Here is a 21,579-nt window from a genome sequence, read left to right on the forward strand (position 1 = left end):
ATATACCACCCTCAGCACACATTTCACCACACATACACCAACCTCGCCACATAAAAGTCGAAACACAAAAGTCGCCGCTCAAAACTCACCACGCGCAAAACTCGCCACATGCAAAAAATAGGCTCACGCAAAACTCGCCACAAGTGCAAAACTCACCTCATGGAAAACTCGCCACACGCAAAACTTGCACATGCGGAAAAATTGCCACATGCACAAAATTTGCAACACATGCAAAAGTTGCCTCGCACAAAACTTGCACATACTCAAAAGGCACCAGACATAAAACTCACCACGCGCAAAACTCGCCATGCGCAAAACTTGCTGCACACAACTTGCTACACTAACCTGTCACATGCAACTCGACACACAAAAAGTTGCTACACGCATGTTGCCACACAAAACTCATCTCACAAAAGTCGCTACATGCATGTCGCCACACACAACTCAACACACACAACTTGACAAACGAAACTCGCCCTAAAACACACACAAGTCTGGTATTAGCCTTCAAAAATAAAAATCTGATTAATAAGCAGACAAACTACAAGAGCAACAAATGTACCATATAGGAAATACGGCAGCTGTCAGTCACATGACCTGTCTATTATGTGTATGTGTGAGCTAATATATACTGCCAGGGGGAGGGCTTCCTGTTGGCTGGGGATTTATCAGGCTGCCAATTTAGCTTACAAATACTGAGGTAAAAATACTGAGCAAATAACGTGTTAACGAGGTCTAATACAGGAGATCACACAGGTATATACTATATACAGGGGAGATGACACACAGATATATACTATATACAGGAGAGATGACACACAGGTATATACTATATAGAGGAGGAGATGACATACAGGTACATACTATATACAGGAGGAGATGACATACAGGTATATACTATATACAGGAGGAGATGACACACAGGTATATGCTATATATAGAAGATGACATGCAGGTATATACTATATATAGAAGATGACATACAGGTATATACTATATACAGGAGGAGATGACATACAGGTATATACTATATACAGGAGGAGATGACACACAGGTATATACTATATACAGGAGCAGATTACCTACAGGTATATACTATATACAGGAGGAGATGACATACAGGTATATGCTATATATAGAAGATGACATACAGGTATATACTATATACAGGAGGAGATGACACACAGATATATACTATATACAGGGGAGATGACACACCGGTATATACTATATACAGGAGGAAATGACATACAGGTATATACTATATATAGAAGGAGATGACATACAGGTATATACTATATATAGGAGGAGATGACATACAGGTATATACTATATATAGGAGGAGATGACATACAGGTATATGCTATATATAGGAGGAGATGACATACAGGTATATACTATATACAGGGGAGATGACACACAGCAGGTATATACTATATACAGGGGAGATGACATACAGGTATATACTATATACAGGAGATGACATACAGGTGTATACTATATATAAGGGAGATGACAAACATGTATATACTGAGGTGAAAAGGAGAGGTGTGAGGTGAAAATGAAAAGGTGTGAGTGCAAAATGAGAGGAGTGAGGGAAAATAGTGTAGTGATCGGAAAATGACAGATGTGAGGTCGAAAAGACAAGTGTTAGGCGGGAATGAGAGGAGTGAGGGAGAAAATGAGAGGTGTGAGGGAGAAAATGAGAGATGTGAGGGGGAAAATTAAAGATGTGATTGGGAAAATGAGAGGCGTGATGGGAAAATAAGAGAAGTGACGTGCTATAACTAACCACAGATATTTACTATGCCCAGGCAACGCCGGGCTCTTCAGCTAGTATACCAATATAAATGCTCGCCACCCGGGCGTAGAACGGGTTCAATAGCTAGTCAGCTTTATCCTGACAGGAACAGAGGACAACTACTCCCTTCTCAGAGCTAAAGTCATCCACCACATGAAAACTGACTTGTCCAAAAAACTACAGGGCTACTGTAATCAAGATGTGAATGAATATGTGAACACCTCTGGCATCTCTCGTGATGGAGTCTGGGCAACTGATGCAGAAATCATGGCCACAGCAAATCTGTTGAGTTGTGACATCGTCATCCACGCAAAAGTCGGTGACAACATGGATTGGTTGACCTATCCCGCAAGCTTCAATCTGCAGTCAACAACAGAACATGCACTTGAAAACAATCATGATCATTTTAATGTTGTTATCAGTGTTTACTAATCATTTTAATGTTGTTATCAGTGATTACCTTTGAACGTTTATATTGTAGTGTCCTGTCACCAGCCATGTGTACGATTATCAGCCGAAAGCCTCTCTGGAACCAATAATCCCCCCATATAAAGGTATCTTTATAAGCTGCAGTTTCAGAATGTTATGCCTTTTATTATATCCCGAACAGTCAAGACTTTTATGAACCGTCAATTTTTTCTGGTTGAAGTAACAAAAGTCTGTGAGTTTAGAGATTGAAACAATAAAATGTTGAAAAATTATGTAATTCTTGAGTATATCACTCAATGTTGCTCATAAACATGAAAAATCTGATCTTTAATATACTTTAATCTTTAAAATACTCAAGAACTGGGCCCCAGATGTTGCACAGGGGCCCCTGACGTCGCACATCGCACAGGGGCCTTAGACATCGCACAGGGGCCCAAGACATTGCACATCGCACAGGGGCCCAAGACATCGCACAGGGGCCCCAGACATCGCACAGGGGCCCAAGACATCGCACATGGGCCCCAGTCATTGCACATCACACAGGTGCCCCAGACATCGCACAGGGGCCCTAGACATTGCACATCACACAGGTGTCCCAGACATCGCACAGGGGCCCAAGACATCGCACATCACACAGGGGCCCCAGACATCGCACAGGGGCCCAAGACATCGCACATGGGCCCCAGTCATTGCACATCACACAGGTGCCCCAGACATCGCACAGGGGCCCAAGACATCGCACATCACACAGGGGCCCCAGACATCGCACAGGGGCCCAAGACATCGCACATCACACAGGGGCACCAGACATCGCACAGGGGCCCAAGACATCGCACATGGGCCCCAGTCATTGCACATCACACAGGTGCCCCAGACATCGCACAGGGGCCCAAGACATCGCACATCACACAGGGGCCCCAGACATCGCACAGGGGCCCAAGACATCGCACATCACACAGGGGCCCCAGACATCGCACAGGGGCCCAAGACATCGCGCATGGGCCCCAGTCATTGCACATCACACAGGTGCCCCAGACATCGCACAGGGGCCCAAGACATCGCACATCACACAGGGGCCCCAGACATCGCACAGGGGCCCAAGACATCGCGCATGGGCCCCAGTCATTGCACATCACACAGGTGCCCCAGACATCGCACAGGGGCCCAAGACATCGCACATCACACAGGGGCCCCAGACATCGCACAGGGGCCCAAGACATCGCACATCACACAGGGGCCCCAGACATCGCACAGGGGCCCAAGACATCGCGCATGGGCCCCAGTCATTGCACATCACACAGGTGCCCCAGACATCGCACAGGGGCCCAAGACATCGCACATCACACAGGTGCCCCAGACATCGCACAGGGGCCCAAGACATCGCACATCACACAGGGGCCCCAGACATCGCACAGGGGCCCAAGACATCGCACAGGGGCCCCAGACATTGCACAGGGGCCCAAGACATCACACATTGCACAGGGGGCAGAGACAGTGCACAGGGGCTCAGTATGCTGTCCCTTGCCCCCTTATGTGCTGTCTCTGCCCCGTCTGCTGTCTGGGGCCCCGTATGCTGTCTCTGCCCCCTGTGTGCTGCAAGGGCCCCTGTATGCTGCCTGGGTCCCCCATGTGCTGCCTGGGGCCCCATGTGCTGCCTGGGACCCCGATTGCCGTTTGGGGCTTCGTTATTGAGCATATCACTCAATGATTCTCAAAAGCCTGAAAAATCTGATCTAGAGCAGCTTGGGCATATTCTGACCCGGAGGGGTATAATCTGACCCGTAGGGGTATAATCTGACCCGGAGGGGTATAATCTGACACGGAGGGGTATAATCTGACACGGAGGGGTATAATCTGACCCGGAGGCGTATATTCTGGCCTCTTACCCCAGTACCCACTATCATTATGCCCATGCCAGAAGCCTCGGAGGATGACTCTTCCTGCATTATACAATGCTACACAATTTCTAATGTTCAGGGTAAAAGAGAGCGAATGGTAAAGGGAGCCGACAATCTTCGGGGTCCCGGGTGTAGCAGGGAACATCTCCTCCAGCTGATGCTCCATGTCCTGGGTTGGGCGGTCTCTATTTACGCTCTAGCTCCTGTTATTTGCACTTATTGGCCTTTTGTTACTTGTGTATTGTTCTAAATTCCGGTACAAAATCAAATTATGTAAATCTCAGCGGCAAAAGCAAAATGTATCAATTGTATGTATCTGGTGAAATGTCTGGTGTGAAATGTTTCCTGCCTGCTGTGTGTAGAGGAGATAGGAGGACGCTGCAGTGCCATGTGCGGGGGCAGGGGGCGCCCTCTGCCCGTGTATGAGCAGCTGTCCTGCGCTCTGTCTGACTTACTATGTGCCAGGGAGTGGGAGTGAAGATGGATCAATACTGGAAGTAACTGCACCGACTGTTACAGTGAATGTCACCCCTCCCGGCTCGCACCGAGCCCAGCTCTGCTCCCATTGGACCCTCCAGCACAGCCTGCTCTCGCTGCACTGTGCGCTGACTGTGGGGTGGCAGCAGGACCCTCACCCCGATGATAGGTAGGCTACCGGAGGGGCCTATGTGTGTGCAGTGTGGCTACAGGGAGGCTGAGCTAGCCATTTCTGGGAGAAGATTGCCACAGCCTCAAGGATCCCATCAGGAGCAGCAGCAGCAGCAGCATACTAACTAATGACTGATGGTCTCCAGCGACAACTCCCCTCATCATCCACTGTCCACACTGCACCCTGCACCTGTTACACCGGCAGCCGGAGCCCCCGGCCGTCAATCAGAGTGATGCCGGAGCAACTATGGCCCCCTGGGAAAGTTACGGGTAATGTATAGCTGTGTACATCCACCTACCTCTATCTATTATCTATCATCTATTATCTATCATCTATTCTATCATATATCTATCGATCTGTGTATTATCTATCCATTATCTATTATCTTTTCTCTATCTATTATCTATATGTCTATATATTATCTATCTATCATCAATCTAGCTATCTATTAACTATCTATTATCTATCTAATATCTATATATCTATCTATATATTATCTAACTATATTATTTATTATCTACCATCTATCTAGCTATCTATTATCTATCTATCTATCTATCTATTAACTATCTATTATCTATGTATATATTATCTATATATCTATATATTAGCTATCATCTGTCTAGCTATCTATTATCTGTCTATCTATTATTTATCTATTAACTATCTATAATGTATCTATTATCTATATATCTATTTCTATATATCTATCTAATATCTATCTATCTGTTATCTATCTATTATCTATCTATCTATCTATCTATATATTATATATCTATTATCTATCTATTATTTATTATCTATCTATTATCTATCTATCTGTTTATCTATCATCTATCTATTATCTATATATCTATCTATCATCTATCTATTATCTATCTATCTGTCTGTCTATCTATCTATCTATTATCTATCTATCTATTATCTATCTATCTATCTATCTATCTATCTATCTATCTATTATCTATCTATCTATCTATCTTTCTATCTATCTATCTATCTATCTATCTATCTATCTATCTATTATCTATTTGTCTTTCTATCTAACTCATACAGCTAGATCCAGATATATTTGGCCAGTGACGGATCTTCGTGATTTCAGCTCTGCAGGCCACTATTTTTTATGTAAAATGAAACAACTGAGATAAGACTGAAGTGCAGACTTTCAGGTTTAATTAAAGGACTTGAAAAAATATCCTGTGAGATGTTTAGAAATTGCAACCATTTTTCTACAGTGAGGGGCTTTTTCTGCACCGTAGCAAGGATCAGCCACCTCTGTTTTCTTCTGTCGACGTCCAGGCCTTTTTCACCACTGTGCTCTTTTTTTTTTTGTTGCAGATTGTACCAAACTGTTGATTTGGCTGCTCCTAACATTTCTGCTGTCGCTGATGGATTTTTTCTTTGTTTTATCCTAATGATGGTCTGTTTCTCTCCCATTAAGTGCTCCAATGTCCGCATGTTGTGTGATCATAGCAACATCTTCCCAATGCAAATACCGCACCTGGAATCAGCTCCAGACCTTCTACCTATTTGATGATGGATTAACGAGGGAATAGCACATGCTGCCCATTAAAATTGTGAGCTCATTGTCCAAATACTTTTGGTCTCTTTAAAAAGAGGCAGCTTCATAAGAAAGAGCTGTAATTCTTAAATCCTTCCTCCAATTAGGATGTGAATACCCTCAAATTAAAGTTGACAGTCGGCACGTTAAGCCTAAATTCATTATATATCCAGATCTTAAATATGTTTCGGTAAACAGATAAAATGCCAAAACTTGTGTCACTGTCCAAATATTTCTTACTCTATCCTTATCTATCTATCTATCTATCTATCTATCTATCTATCTATCTATCTATCTATCTATCTATCTATCTATTAACTATCTATTATCTATGTATTATCTATCTATCTATTATCTATATCTTTTATCTATCTATTATATAGTCTATTATCTATCTATTACTTATTATCTATGTATTATCTATCTATCTATCTATCTATCTATCTATCTATCACCTATCTATCTTAATATCTATTGTCTATCTATCATCTATCTATATATAATCTATCTATATATCTATATATTATCTAGCTATCATCTATATAGCTATCTCTTATCTATGTATTATCTATCATCTGTCTACACCGTGTGCAGAACTATTAGGCAAGTTGTATTTTAGAGGATTATTTTTATTATTGATCAACAACTATGTTCTCAATCAACCCAAAAGATTCATAAATATCAAAGCTTAATATTTTTAGAAGTTGGAGTGTTTTTTTTTTAGATTTTAGATCTTAGGAGGATATCTGTTTGTGCAGGTAACTATTACTGTGCAGAATTATTAGGCAACTTAATAAAACCAAATATATTCCCATCTCACTTGTTTAATTTCACCGGGTTAACCAATATAACTGCGCAAAATTTAGAAATAAACATTTCTAACATGCAAAAACAAAACCCCCAAATATTAGTGACCAATATAGCCACCTTTCTTTATGATGACACTCAGCAGCCTCCATCCATAGATTCTGTCAGTTGCTTGACCTGTTTACGACCAACATTGCGTGCAGCAGCCACCACAGCCTCCAGACACTGTTCCGAGAGGTGGACTGTTTCCCTCCCTGTAGATCTCACATTTTATGAGGGACCACAGGTTCTCTATGGGGTTCAGATCAGGTGAACAAGGGGGCAATGTCATTATTTTTTCTTCTTTGAGACCTTTACTGGCCAGCTGCGCTGTGGAGTAGTTGGAGGCATGTGATGGAGCATTGTCCTGCATGAAAATCATGTTTTTCTTGAACGATACCGACTTCTTACTGTATCACTGCTTGAAGAAGTTGTCTTCCAGAAACTGGCAGTAGGTCTGGGAGTTGATATTCACTCCATCCTCAACCTGAAAAGGTCCCATAAGTTCATCTTTGATCATACCAGCCCAAACCAGTCCCCCACCTCCACCTTGCTGGCGTCTGAGTCGGAGTGGAGCTCTCTGCCCTTTACTGATCCAGAATCTGGTCCATCCATCTGGCCCATCAAGAGTCACTCTCATTTCATCAGTCCATAAAACCTTTGAAAAGTCAGTCTTAAGATATTTCTTGGCCCAGTCTTGACGTTTTATCTTATGCTTCTTGTTCAAAGGTGGTCGTTTTTCAGCCTTCCTTACCCTTGGCCATGTCCCTGAGTATCGCACTCCTTGTGCTTTCTGATACTCCAGTAACGTTGCAGCTCTGAAATATGGCAAAACTGGTGGCAAATGGGATCTTGGCAGCTTCACGCTTGATTTTCCTCAATTCATGGGCAGTTATTTTTCGCCTTTTTTGCCCAACACGCTTCTTGCGTCCCTGTTGGCTATTTGCCATGAAACGCTTGATTGTTCGGTGATCACGCTTCAAAAGTTTGGCAATTTCAAGACTGCTGCATCCCTCTGCAAGACATCTCACAATTTTGGACATTTCAGAGCCCGTCAATTCTCTCTTCTGACCCATTTTTTCTAAGGAAAGGAAGTTGCCTAATAATTAAGCACACCTTATATAGGGTTTTGATGTCATTAGACAACACCCCTCCTCATTACAGAGATGCACATCACCTGATTTACTTAATTGGTAGTTGGCTTGGAGTAGGACAACATGTATAAAAAGTATCATGTGATCAAAATACAACTTGCCTAATAATTCTACATACAGTCTATCTATCTATCTATCTATTATTTATTATCTATGTATTATCTATCTATTATATATCTATTATCTATCTATTATTTATTATCTATGTATTATCTATCTATTATTTTTCTATCTGTTTATCTATCTATCACCTATCTATCTTTATATCTATTATCTATCATTTATCTATCATCTATCTATTATCTATCTATCTATCTATCTATCTATCTATTCTATCTATCATCTATCAATCTATTATCTATCTATCCATCAGTGAATACAGATAGAAGATGGCCCTGGTGTAAGAACTTTACATGGGCCCTTTTCATTTCAATGATGCGTCTCTGATTTAAGGTGTTTTCTGCTTTGGTGGTGGATGTGGCCCCCTCACCTCTTTGGCCCCTGCCTGGCTGCAGAGGTCTCACCAGTGTCCTGTCCGCCCTGGTATCTATCTTTCTATCTCAGGATATACTATTTCATTCCTTATCTATGTATCAGGCTCTGTCTTCCACAAACGCTCCATTACACTTGTTGTCTCTACTCACCTTCCCCGCTCCCCTGTATAGAACATTGCCTCGGCTGGGCCACATTCTCATACACCTGGGTGAAGGCTCCATACTTCTGCTTTATTCTGTGCTGTGCTCACTGCATAAATATATTCTGCACATTGTTCACATCGTTACACTATAAGTTGTGGCTGGTATGGATAGTATGTCACTGCCGGTCAGGCCTGATGGCCAGACACACATCACAGCCTGGTAGATATGCCCAAGACATGGAGTGTGCTGTGTGTCCTCCTCTCGTGTTCTCCTCTCGTGTCCTCCTCTCGTGTTCTCTCTTGTCCTCCTCTCTTGTCCTCCTCTCGTGTTCTCCTCTCGTGTCCTCCTCTCGTATCCTCCTCTTTGGACCTCCTCTCGTGTCCTCCTCTTGTGTTCTCCTCTTTTGTTCTCCTCTTTTGTCCTCCTCTTGTGTCCTCCTCTTGGTTCCTCCTCTTGTGTCCTCCCCTCGTGTTCTCCTCTCGTGTCCTCCTCTCATGTTCTCCTCTCGTGTCCTCCTCTCGTGTTCTCCTCTCGTATCCTCCTATCGTGTCCTCCTCTCGTGTCCTCCTCTCTGGTCCTCCTCTCGTGTCCTCCTCTCGTGTTCTCCTCTTGTGTCCTCCTCTCGTGTCCTCCTCTCGTGTCCTCCTCTCGTATCTTCCTTTCATGCCCTCCTCTCATGTGCTCCTCTCGTGTTCTCCTATCGTGTCCTTCTCTCGTGTCCTCCCCTCATGTTCTCCTCTCGTGTCCTCCTCTCATGTCCACCTCTCGTGTTCTCCTCTTGTGTCCTCCTCTTGTGTCCTCCTCTCGTGTCCTCCTCTCGTGTCCTCCTCTCGTGTCCTTCTCTCGTATCTTCCTTTCGTGCCCTCCTCTCATGTGCTCCTCTCGTGTTCTCCTATCGTGTCCTTCTCTCGTGTCCTCCCCTCATGTTCTCCTCTCGTGTCCTCCTCTCATGTCCTCCTCTCGTGTTCTCCTCTCGTGTCCTCCTTTTGTGTCCTCCTCTCGTGTCCTCCTCTCGTGTCCTCCTCTCGTGTCCTCCTTTGGTGTTCTCCTCTTGTGTCCTCCTCTCTGGTCCTCCTCTTGTGTCCCTCCCTCATGTTCTCTCGTGTCCTCCTTTCGTGTCCTCCACTCATGTTCTCTCGTGTCCTCTCGTGTTCTCCTCTCGTGTCCTGCTCTTGTGTCCTCCTCTCGTGTTCTCCTCTCGTGTCCTCCTCTTGTGTCCTCCTCTCATGTCCTCTCGTGTCCTCCTCTTGTATTTTCCTCTCGTGTCCTCCTCTCCCGTTCTCCTCTCATGTAATCCTCTCATGTCCTCCTCTCGTATCTTCCTCTCATGTCCTACTCTCGTATCTTCCTCTCGTGTGCTCCTCTCATGTGCTCCTCTCATGTCCTCCTCTCGTGTCCTCCCCTCATGTTCTTCTCTCGTGTCCTCCTCTCGTGTTCTCCTCTCGTGTCCTCCTTTTGTGTTCTGTCGTGTCCTCCTCTCGTGTTCTTCTCTCGTGTCCTCCTCTATGGTCATCCTCTCGTGTCCTCCTCTTTGGTCCTCCTCTCATATTCTCCTTTCATGTCCTCCTCTTGTGTCGTTCTCTCGTGTCCTCCTCTCGTGTTCTCCTCTCGTGTCCTCCTTTCTGGTCCTCCTCTCGTGTCCTCCTCTTTGGTCCTCCTCTCGTGTCCTCCTCTCGTGTTCTCCTCTCGTGTCCTCCTCTCGTGTACTCCTTTCGTGTTCTCTCGTGTCCTCCTCTCGTGTCCTCCTCTCGCATCTTCCTCTCGTGCCCTCCTCTCGTGTGCTCCTCTTGTGTTCTCCTCTCGTGTCCTCTCGTGTCCTCCCCTCATGTTCTCCTCTCTTGTTCTCCTCTCGTGTCCTCCTCTCGTGTTCTCCTCTCGTGTCCTCCTCTCGTGTCCTCCCCTCGTGTTCTCCTCTCGTGTTCTCCTCTCGTGTCCTCCTCTCGTGTCTTCCTCTCGTATCCTTGTGTCCTCCTCTTATGTTCTCCTCTCGTGTCCTCCTCTCATATTCTCCTCTCATGTCCTCCTCGTGTCCTCCCCTCGTGTTCTCTCGTGTCCTCCTCTCATGTTCTCCTCTCATGTCATCCTCTCGTATCCTCGTGTCCGCCTCTCGTGTCCTCCCCTTATGTTCTCCTCTCGTGTCCTCCTCTCATGTCCTCCTTGTGTCCTCCTCTCATGTCCTCCCCTCGTGTCCTCCTCTCGTGTCCTCCCCTCGTGTTCTCCTCTCGTGTCCTCTCGTGTTCTCCTCTCGTATCTTCCTCTCGTATCCTCCTCTCGTGTCCTCAGTGCATGGCATCACTTCTGCATTACACTTTGCTTTGGTTGTTGTGCTGCTTTTCGTCTTCTTTCTGTGTCCACACATCACACACAGATCTATGGTCAGTGGAGCAATATTTGGTGCAGGGATCGGTTGCTTTCTGCTGAGCTCCTTTAGATGCTGTGACAGTTTTGATACACCGTGTTCTGGCTTATATCTAACCTCATTACAAAGCATTAGTGAGCGCCGTTCTGCCAAATCCAGGGCCGGATGCTGAAGTCAGATCATTGTCGTCTCCTATCACATCTGTAAGACAATTAGCAGGGTGAAGACAATCGCCCACATCTGCTATTTCTGTTGCATCAGATGTCTGGCGTCAGTTGCAGATTTGTGCTCTTTACACTTTACGTTTTAGACATATGTAGAAAAAAAGGGTGTTTATTTTACAAATCAAAAAACTCCCTATTAATAGGTTCAATTCATTGGTATAAGGTGAGGTAGATAAAAGTTGTCATAAGTGGGGGAGAATGTGAATATATGAGATTGCACCAGAGGTCCTCCATATTCATGAGCTCTTTGTAGCTCCGCCTCCACCACTGATTGGCAACTTTCTGGCTATGCACGTTGTTCACAGAAAGCAGCCAATCAGTGGAGCGGGCGGAGTTATACAGAGCTCAGCAGTCAGAGAATTTCTATCCCAGGAATCAGCGACAGATTCCTTTTCAGTGATTTTTATTTTAGCATAATCAGTGAATTAGTGGTGGTCCAAGATCTCACGTTATCCTAATGGGACCTCCCCACATGTGTCACTTTCATTGAATTTATCCTCTGAGACGTTAAAGAAAGCCTGACAGCTGATACCTATGGTGTGACCACGGTCAGCAAGTGTCAGGCAGTGGCTGTGTGATCTCAGCCACGTAAGTGAGACACAGCCCACAGCAAAATATACGTAAAAAGCTAACGGGGATTAATCTGCTCCAGAGACTAGTCATAAAGACATCGAAGGCCTCTCCCCACCCGCTGACTGTGACTGACAGGTCTTTTCCTATACACACACACAGTGAGATACCTATCACTTTAAGGCAGAGGGAAGATGTCTGGGATCCTCCTGTCTGACTGATCTCTACCTGGCTGCTTTTAAAGTATGTTTTGCTCTGAAACACTGCAATGTTTTAGCCTGAAACATGCATGGATGAACTCATGCAGCCAGTGTCTGACATATGCTGTCTGTGGATCGGGCAGTATATATCAGCTGTCAGGTGGTGGGAGAAACTAACAACTGCATAGAAATCAATTTGATGGATCCAGCTGACTGGGATGTTAGGAGTTAACTCTTCTGGAATGTTACTATTGCTCACACTAAGCCAGTGTTTTGGGCAATCACTAGAGCCGAGCTCCAGGGAAACCAGCTGTACAGTATCAAAGACAAAAGCTCTAATTGGAGTACACTGAAAACAGATAGAAAAAGCAAGTCAATTACAAACTTGCTTATTTTCATGCTGTCTGCTCTTTAACTTCACCAATTTAGTAACATGAGAATAGCCCTTTAATAACTACTGATTACCAGAGGTCTCAGTTGTCAGGTAGGAAAACTGCTTTAAATTATGCACTTGGATTGTTACTTGTTCACTGCTCTATACGGACTAGTCATTAATATCTAAGTCCTAACTCCTTGCATTTACTGTCTACATTTAGTCTTTGTATCGTTCCTCCGTACACTGTATTCTTTCACTGCAGCATTTTGCATCCCATCCTCGGCTATGTATCTAATAGAAGTGTGCATGATATTGCCAGAAAATGGGATCTGCTTAAAAACTAATACTGTGCTTTCGTTTAGGTAAAAAATGACTCTGAAGATCTCCTAAATCTGGAATGGTTTAGCCAAACATGGAAACACTGGAGTCAGAACTAACCTGCCCAATATGTCTGGAGCTCTTTGAGGACCCCCTACTGCTTCCATGTGCTCATAGCCTGTGTTTCACCTGTGCCCACCGTATACTGGTTTCTGGAAATTCTTCCAGTGAAATAGTGGAACCTGTTCCAGCCTTTCAGTGTCCAACCTGCAGATATGTCATCGCTCTTAATCATCGTGGTCTGGAAGGGTTGAAACGCAACGTGACTTTACAAAACATTATTGACCGCTTTCAGAAGGCCTCTCTGAGTGTGCCAAGCTCTCCCGGGGACGAAAATCGAGACAAAATCTACAAAAGTATCCCGATCATGGCAACTGAAAGAATTCCATGCCAGTTCTGCGAGGTGGAGCCACCGAGAGATGCGGTGAAGACATGTATCACTTGTGAGGTGTCCTATTGTGACCGCTGTCTACGTGCAACGCACCCGAACAAGAAGCCTTTTACCAGTCACCGCCTGGTGGCACCAGTACCAGACGCACATTTCCGTGGACTTGTTTGCCTGGAACATGAGAATGAGAAGGTTAATATGTACTGTACTGTAGACGATCAGCTTATTTGTGCCTTATGCAAATTAGTTGGTAGACACAGAGAACATCAGGTGGCTTCATTAAGTGATCGGTATGAAAAACTAAAGGTAAGACATAACCTAAATAGTAATTATGGTTATTGAAGTTGTAGCAGCCGTCTGTGTGCTCCGCAATTGTGTGGTGGTCGACGGTGCCAGGCAGATACGTGCAAGTTCCCACCATGCTCATCTATGGTGCCGACTGCTCTGATACCCTCAACCCTTTCGGTCCTCGCCCACAAACCCTAAACTCAACTTGAGGGGCTACATAATGTGGTTACTTCGGTAGACCAAACCCTTTGAAGTGGATATCCAGTGAAGACAAGGTATCACCTATGATAACTGATAGATCGGTGGAGGTGCGACCGCAGGGCGCCGCACTGATCAGCAGAATGGGACACTATTATCCCTGGTGGACTGGAGTGGCAGTGCTCATGCCTGGCCGTGGCTCCATTTATTCCCTTTGACAAACCTTTTGCTCAATTTCGTAGAAAATGAAATTCAGCAGTAGTAATAGTGCTCTGTTCTGCTGATCACTGCTGGAAACCATGGTCAAACCCCCACTGATCTGTGAGCTAGGGCCTATCATGTGGTTTCTTATTTTTTATATTAAGGGTTTTTTCTAGGCAAGGCCTAAGGCTTTGGTCATGCTGTGGCTTCTAACCGCAGCCACTCCATTTATTTCCTTTGCGCCTGAAAAACCTTTAGCTCAACTTCATAGAAAATTAAATTCAGCAGTAGTAATAGTGCTCTGTTCTGCTGATCACTGCTGGAAACCATGGTCAAACCCCTACTGATGTGTGAGCTAGCGCCTAACTTGTGGTTTCTTTTATTAAGGTTTTTGTAGGCAAGGCCTAAGGCTGTGGTCATGCTGTGGCTTCTAACTGCTGCTGCTCAGTGTTGCTGCAGTCTTTTTACTGTTTCCCTGCATAATTACCTAAAGGGAATCTGTCATCAGCTTTTTGCCACCTAATCTCAGAGCAGCATGTAGAGGCAGAAACCCTGATTACAGTGATCTGTCCCTTACTGAGCTGCTTGCTGTAGTTTTTCTAAAATCACTGTTTTACCAATAGGAGATTATCACTACAGGACAAGTAAACCTGCTGCCTGGTAGTACAACCACGCCTCCATCACTGATTGGTAGATTTCTGACAATGCAGAGTGCAGCACACAGAAAGCTGCCAATCAGTGGTGTGGGCGGGGTTATTCAGAGCTCAGCATTTAGAGAACTGCTAGATCTGCAGAAGGAAAAAGTGTTTTTAATTAAAACTGCAGCACCCAGTAAGTGATACATTGTAAGTATCATGGTCTCTGCCCCTACATTATGCTGCTCTGAGATAGGGTAGCAAAAACCTGGTGCCAGATTCCATAGATCTTGTAGAGAAGCAGCTGTTTGTGAAGTACGGTGCAGGTGATCATTATGGCTGGGTGGTTTTACAGGTGCAGATTAAGTGATTGTGCATGGAAACGGTAAAAAGACCCCAGCATGTCCGCCGCGTTTGACACAGTATAATTACTTGTGGAGCTTTGTCATCATACGAGGTAATGCATCCCGCTCTGTATAAATGGAGGGAGACAGAGGAGCTGCCAGTGCTGGGTTTCCGTTACATTGTATACCATCTTGGCAGAGCATCATGACTTTCCTATTTTACATCATTGTGACACTTTGCCAATGGGGGTTCAGTGCTTCCATTACATTCCGAGGCATGAAGAAAGAGGCGCCATGCCGCCGCTCGAGAGTTAGCGAACCGCTGGCAGTCCAGGTTGGCAGAAGAGCATGCAGTGAGAGGGGATCTTTACAGTTACAGCAGGACTTCATGGAAGTGGAAAATGTCAGAAGCAGGAGTGGGTATGCCATTGGTGTAACCTGTGGAGCTGCACAGGGGCCCTAGAGGTAAGGGGGCACGGTCATCCCCAAAGCAGGTAGGAGTGTGCACTGTATATTGTCCATGAAAAGAGTCCCTGTAATGTCTATGTCCATGTAGCATGGTGCAGGGCGGTAGCAGTGGGTGAGGCTCTCATCTCTAGTGCCCACCGTTACATGACGGCGGGGGTCCTGGCTGGGTGTGTGGACTTGTGCCGTGAGTGACTAAAGAAAAACGAGCAGCGTCCAATCCAGGTGAAAAAGTAAAAAGTTCTTTATTCTGCCATCAATACATACAACATTTCGACCAACGTTTCGACTCTTTAGTTGTATTTGTCCAAATTGGGTCTATGGACTTTAGAGCGTGTATCCCGACCCTCTGAAGTGCTGTCCGTTGCTGCTTTTCTGTATACTGTTTATGCTGCGAGTGAGTCTATGCTCGAGCAGGTTGATTGTAACCGATGTTGCTCATTTGCCACGACCAGACGTTCCACAGTTCAATGATGGCGACGACCAGTCAAAAATAAACTCTTTACTGAATGGGGATTTGATAGAGAAAATATACAAGACATAACGGGTACATGGTCCTATGGACGTTTCCTCTACAACTTGAAGCATTTTCCACAGTTTCCTTCCTTAGTAGTTTACTCATTTGCTCCCTATGTCCACTGCTTCTACCAACGTCACCACCACCCAGCTTTAAAGAGAACCTGTCAGCAGGATTTTGCTGTGGAAACTACAGACAGTGCCATATTAGTGCTGTAATACTGATTAAAATGATTCCTGCGGTGAAGAAATCCATTTTGTACTTCTTGTGTAATCAGTGTTTAAAGTTAGGGGCAGGACTATGGTCGGGACTATGTCATAGGACAATGTGACGGGACTGTGGGGCGGGACTATGACATGTGACAATGTGATGGGACTATGGGGCGGGACTATGTCATGTGACAATGTGATGGGACTATGGTCGGGACTATGTCATAGGACAATGTGACGGGACTGTGGGGCGGGGCTATGACATGTGACAATGTGATGGGACTATGGGGCAGGACTATGTCATGGGACAATGTGATGGGACTATGAGCGGGACTATGTCATGGGACAATATGATGGGACTATGAGTGGGACTATGTCATGAGACAATGTAACGGGACTGTGGGGCGGGACTATGGGGCGGGACTATGGAGTTGGACTATGTGGTGGGACTATGGGGTGGGACTATAGAGTTGGACTATGTGGTGGGACTATGGAGTTGGACTATGTGGTGGGACTATGGGGCTGGACTATGGGGCGGGACTATGTGGTGGGACTATGGGGCAGGACTATGGAGTTGGACTATGTGGTGGGACTATGGGGCTGGACTATGGGGCGGGACTATAGGGCGGGACTATGGGGCAGGTCTATGGAGTTGGACTATGTGGTGGGACTATGGGGTGGGACTATGGAGTTGGACTATGTGGTGGGACTATGGGGCTGGACTATGGGATGGGACTATGGGGCTGGACTATGGGGTGGGACTATGGGGCAGGACTATGGGGCGGGACTATGTGGTGGGATTATGGGGCCGGACCATGGGGCGGGACTATGGAGTTGGACTATGTGGTGGGACTATGGGGCTGGACTATGGGGCGGGACTGTGGACAATCTCTTCTTCTGGTTCTGGACCCTCTGCCTCCTGTTGGAATCACAGGTCACTGATTCTGTGGGGTGGGACTATGGAGTTGGACTATGTGGTGGGACTATGGGGCTGGACTATGGGGTGGGACTATGGGGCTGGACTATGGGGCTGGACTATGGGGCTGGACTATGGGGCGGGACTATGTGGTGGGATTATGGGGCCGGACCATGGGGCGGGACTATGGAGTTGGACTATGTGGTGGGACTATGGGGCGGGACTATGGGGCGGGACTATGGGGCTGGACTATGGGGCGCGATTATGGAGCGGGATTATGGAGTTGGACTATGTGGTGGGACTATGGGGCGGGACTATGGTGTTGGACTACGTGGTGGGACCATGGGGCTGGACTATCGGGTGGGACAATGGGGCTGGACTATGGGGCAGGACTATGGGGCGGGACTATGGAGTTGGACTATGGGGCGGGACTATGGAGTTGGACTATGTGATGGGACTATGGGGCCGGACTATGGGGCAGGACTATGGAGTTGGACTATGTGGTGGGACTATGGGGCTGGACTATGGGGCGGGACTATAGGGCGGGACTATGGGGCAGGTCTATGGAGTTGGACTATGTGGTGGGACTATGGGGTGGGACTATGGAGTTGGACTATGTGGTGGGACTATGGGGCTGGACTATGGGACGGGACTATGGGGCTGGACTATGGGGTGGGACTATGGGGCAGGACTATGGAGTTGGACTATGGGGCGAGACTATGGAGTTGGACTATGTGGTGGGACTATGGGGCTGGACTATGGGGCAGGACTATGGGGCGGGACTATGGGGCTGGACTATGGGGCGGGACTATGGGGCAGGACTATGGAGTTGGACTATGTTGTGGGACAATGGGGCGGGACTGTGGACAATCTCTTCTTCTGGTTCTGGACCCTCTGCCTCCTGTTGGAATCACAGGTCACTGATTCTGTGGGGTGGGACTATGGAGTTGGACTATGTGGTGGGACTATGGGGCTGGACTATGGGGTGGGACTATGGGGCTGGACTATGGGGCTGGACTATGGGGCTGGACTATGGGGCGGGACTATGTGGTGGGATTATGGGGCCGGACCATGGGGCGGGACTATGGAGTTGGACTTTGTGGTGGGAGTATGGGGCGGGACTATGGGGCGGGACTATGGGGCGGGATTATGGAGCGGGATTATGGAGTTGGACTATGTGGTGGGACTATGGGGCGGGACTATGGAGTTGGACTACGTGGTGGGACCATGGGGCTGGACTATCGGGTGGGACTATGGGGCTGGACTATGGGGCAGGACTATGGGGCGGGACTATAGAGTTGGACTATGGGGCGGGACTATGGAGTTGGACTATGTGGTGGGACTATGGGGCTGGACTATGGGGTGGGACTATGGGGCGGGACTATGAGGCTGGACTATGGGACTGGACTATGGGGCGGGACTATGGGGCAGGACTACCTGGAGCAGCCAGTGCCAGGCAGCAGCTGCCAAGGCAAACAGGATCATGGGGTGCATTAAAAGAGGTCTGGATACACATGATGAGAGCATTATACTGCCTCTGTACAAATCCCTAGTTAGACCGCACATGGAGTACTGTGTCCAGTTTTGGGCACCGGTGCTCATGAAGGATATAATGGAACTAGAGAGAGTACAAAGGAGGGCAACAAAATTAATAAAGGGGATGGGAGAAGTACAATACCCAGACAGATTAACGAAATTAGGATTATTTAGTCTAGAAAAAAGATGACTGAGGGGCGATCTAATAACCATGTATAAGTATATAAGGGGACAATACAAATATCTCGCTGAGGATCTGTTTATACCAAGGAAGGTGACGGGCACAAGGGGGCATTCTTTGCGTCTGGAGGAGAGAAGGTTTTTCCACCAACATAGAAGAGGATTCTTTACTGTTAGGGCAGTGAGAATCTGGAATTGCTTGCCTGAGGAGGTGGTGATGGCGAACTCGGTCGAGGGGTTCAAGAGAGGCCTGGATGTCTTCCTGGAGCAGAACAATATTGTATCATACAATTATTAGGTTCTGTAGAAGGACGTAGATCTGGGGATTTATTATGATGGAATATAGGCTGAACTGGATGGACAAATGTCTTTTTTCGGCCTTACTAGCTATGTTACTATGTTACTATGTATGTTACTATGGAGTTGGACTATGTGGTGGGACTATGGGGCGGGACTGTGGACAATCTCTCCTTCTGTTTCTGGCCCCTCTGCCTCCTGCTGGAATCACAGGTCACTGATTTGTCACTCATCTGCCTCCTATTTTAAGTCTTGTGCACGTGAGGTACTTTCTTTTGTCTGCAAAAACATTAGGTCTCCATCAAAATGGCATCTAAAAGTCCATACTAATTCTCAATCTGCGCATGATCCATCCACTGTGCCCAGCGCAATGTTTATAGTCTCCTCTTCAGCATGGTCTCTTCTGGGCAGAAGAGGAGACAGTAAACATTGTGCAGGTCCTCTGGGCATGGTGGGTGTCACTGCTTGCCTTGGACTTTTAAGGTCACCCATTATTCACTCCTGGCCTTCACCCACTATTCACTCCTGGCCCTATCTAACTCTCTTAGGCTACGTTCACATTGGCGTTCCGCCAATGTGCGTCGCTGTTGCGCCGGCGACGCAGCGGCGACGCAGCGGCGACGCGCCCCTATGTTTAACATAGGGGACGCGTGCGTTGTTTTGGTGGCGTTTTCGCCACGTGCGTCGTTTCCGACGCTAGCGTCGGACGCAAGAAAACGCTACATTGTAGCATTTTCTGTGCGTCCGATTTTCGTCAAAAACGACGCACGCGTCGCAAAACGCAAAAGGGCGGCGCAACACTAGTGTGAACCTAGCCTTACAGGAAATGATCACTTTCCCTATACAAAATAACCGCTCCCACTCTGGGCTAGTCCCAAACATTAACTTTTCCTACAGTGAACCTGCACGTCATTACCACATAACACTGTTCACATGACATCACAACATTGCATTATATATTACATTTCACATTACACCACATAACAACAATAAACTTGTTTCTTCAATTGGGAAACGTGAGTAGCATGTCCATGTCCTTACATCCGCACCTGAAGCCAAGATAAGTTGGGGGCCCCGCAACCTCCATTCATGAGTTAAAAGGGGGATGGTATGAAGCATCAATTAAAAGGGGTCTATTAGTTGTCTTTACTTTTGGATCGCTTTCTTTTATGTCCATTCAATAAAATGTACAAATATTTTTAAGGAAATTTGTCACCATATTTTGCCACCTATTCTGAGAGCAGCACAACGTAGTGGCAGAGACCCTGATTTCAGCGATGTATCACTTACTGGGCTGCTTGTTATAGTTTAAATAAAATCACAGCATTATCAGCAGGAGATTTTCACTAGAGGACTAGTAAACCTGCCGTCATGTCGTCCTCCATATTCATAAGCTCTGTATCACCTGTCCCCATCACTAATTGGCAGCTTTCTGCCTATGCACAGTGTACACAGAAAGCTACCAATTAGTGGTGTGGGCGGGGTTATATAGGGCTCAGCATTCAGAGAAGTGCTAGATCTGCAGCAGATAGCCCACAACAGATTAGCAACCCTCTGGAATCAGTGTCTCTGCCCCTACTTTATGCTGCTCTCAGATGGGGTGGCAATAAGTTGGTGACAAATTCCCTTTAAAAACTCTTGCCTATAGCATTTATATTCCTTGAAAATACATTGGCCCTAGATAAAGTAAAGCTGCAGTTCTGTAGAAACAATTTTTACTAACGATTGATGGCTGAGTCTGATGTGTCCGGCAGCTGCTATTGTCACGTGAAATGTATCTGGATGTGCATGTTCGCCCCACCTTATATAAAAGTGTAGCGTCTGTTCACAGATACAGTGACAGAATGGGAAGTGGATTTGTGGAGAGCGCACTGTCATTATTCCGGTCGTTTCACATATAAAAGTGTAGAGTCTGGTCACAGATACAGTGACAGAATGGGAAGTGGATTTGTGGAGAGCGCACTGTCATTATTCCGGCCGTTTGACATATAACAGTATAGAGTCTGGTCACAGATAGAGTGACAGAATGGGGAGTGGATTTGTGGAGAGCGCACTGTCATTATTCATGGCCATGTCACATATAAAAGTGTAGAGTCTGGTCACATATACAGTGACAGAATGGGAAGTGGATTTGTGGAGAGCGCACTGTCATTATTCCGGCCGTTTCACATATAACAGTATAGAGTCTGGTCACAGATACAGTGACAGAATGGGGAGTGGATTTGTGGAGAGCGCACTGTCATTATTCACGGCCATGTCACATATAAAAGTGTATTGCCTGTTCACACATACAGTGACAGAATGGGAAGTGGATTTGTGGAG

General features: G+C 46.2%; 1 protein-coding gene across 2 annotated transcripts in view; it reads left to right on the plus strand.

Annotated features, from left to right (window-relative positions):
- Nucleotides 1–4,576: 4,576 nt before the first annotated feature.
- Nucleotides 4,577–21,579, plus strand: part of LOC138662747 (probable E3 ubiquitin-protein ligase MID2) — a 718,902-nt gene continuing 701,899 nt past the window's right edge. Inside the window, exons 1-2 of one of the 2 annotated variants that reach the window (XM_069748647.1) lie at nt 4,577–5,046; nt 13,068–13,777. In XM_069748647.1, coding sequence (XP_069604748.1) covers nt 13,118–13,777 — 660 coding nt within the window. In that variant the 5' untranslated portion in view covers nt 4,577–5,046; nt 13,068–13,117. The remainder of the gene's footprint in view (nt 5,047–13,067; nt 13,778–21,579) is intronic. The other variant, XM_069748646.1, reaches the window with a different exon arrangement.

Source organism: Ranitomeya imitator, chromosome 2 (assembly GCF_032444005.1).
Source record: "Ranitomeya imitator isolate aRanImi1 chromosome 2, aRanImi1.pri, whole genome shotgun sequence".
Lineage (NCBI taxonomy): Eukaryota > Metazoa > Chordata > Amphibia > Anura > Dendrobatidae > Ranitomeya > Ranitomeya imitator.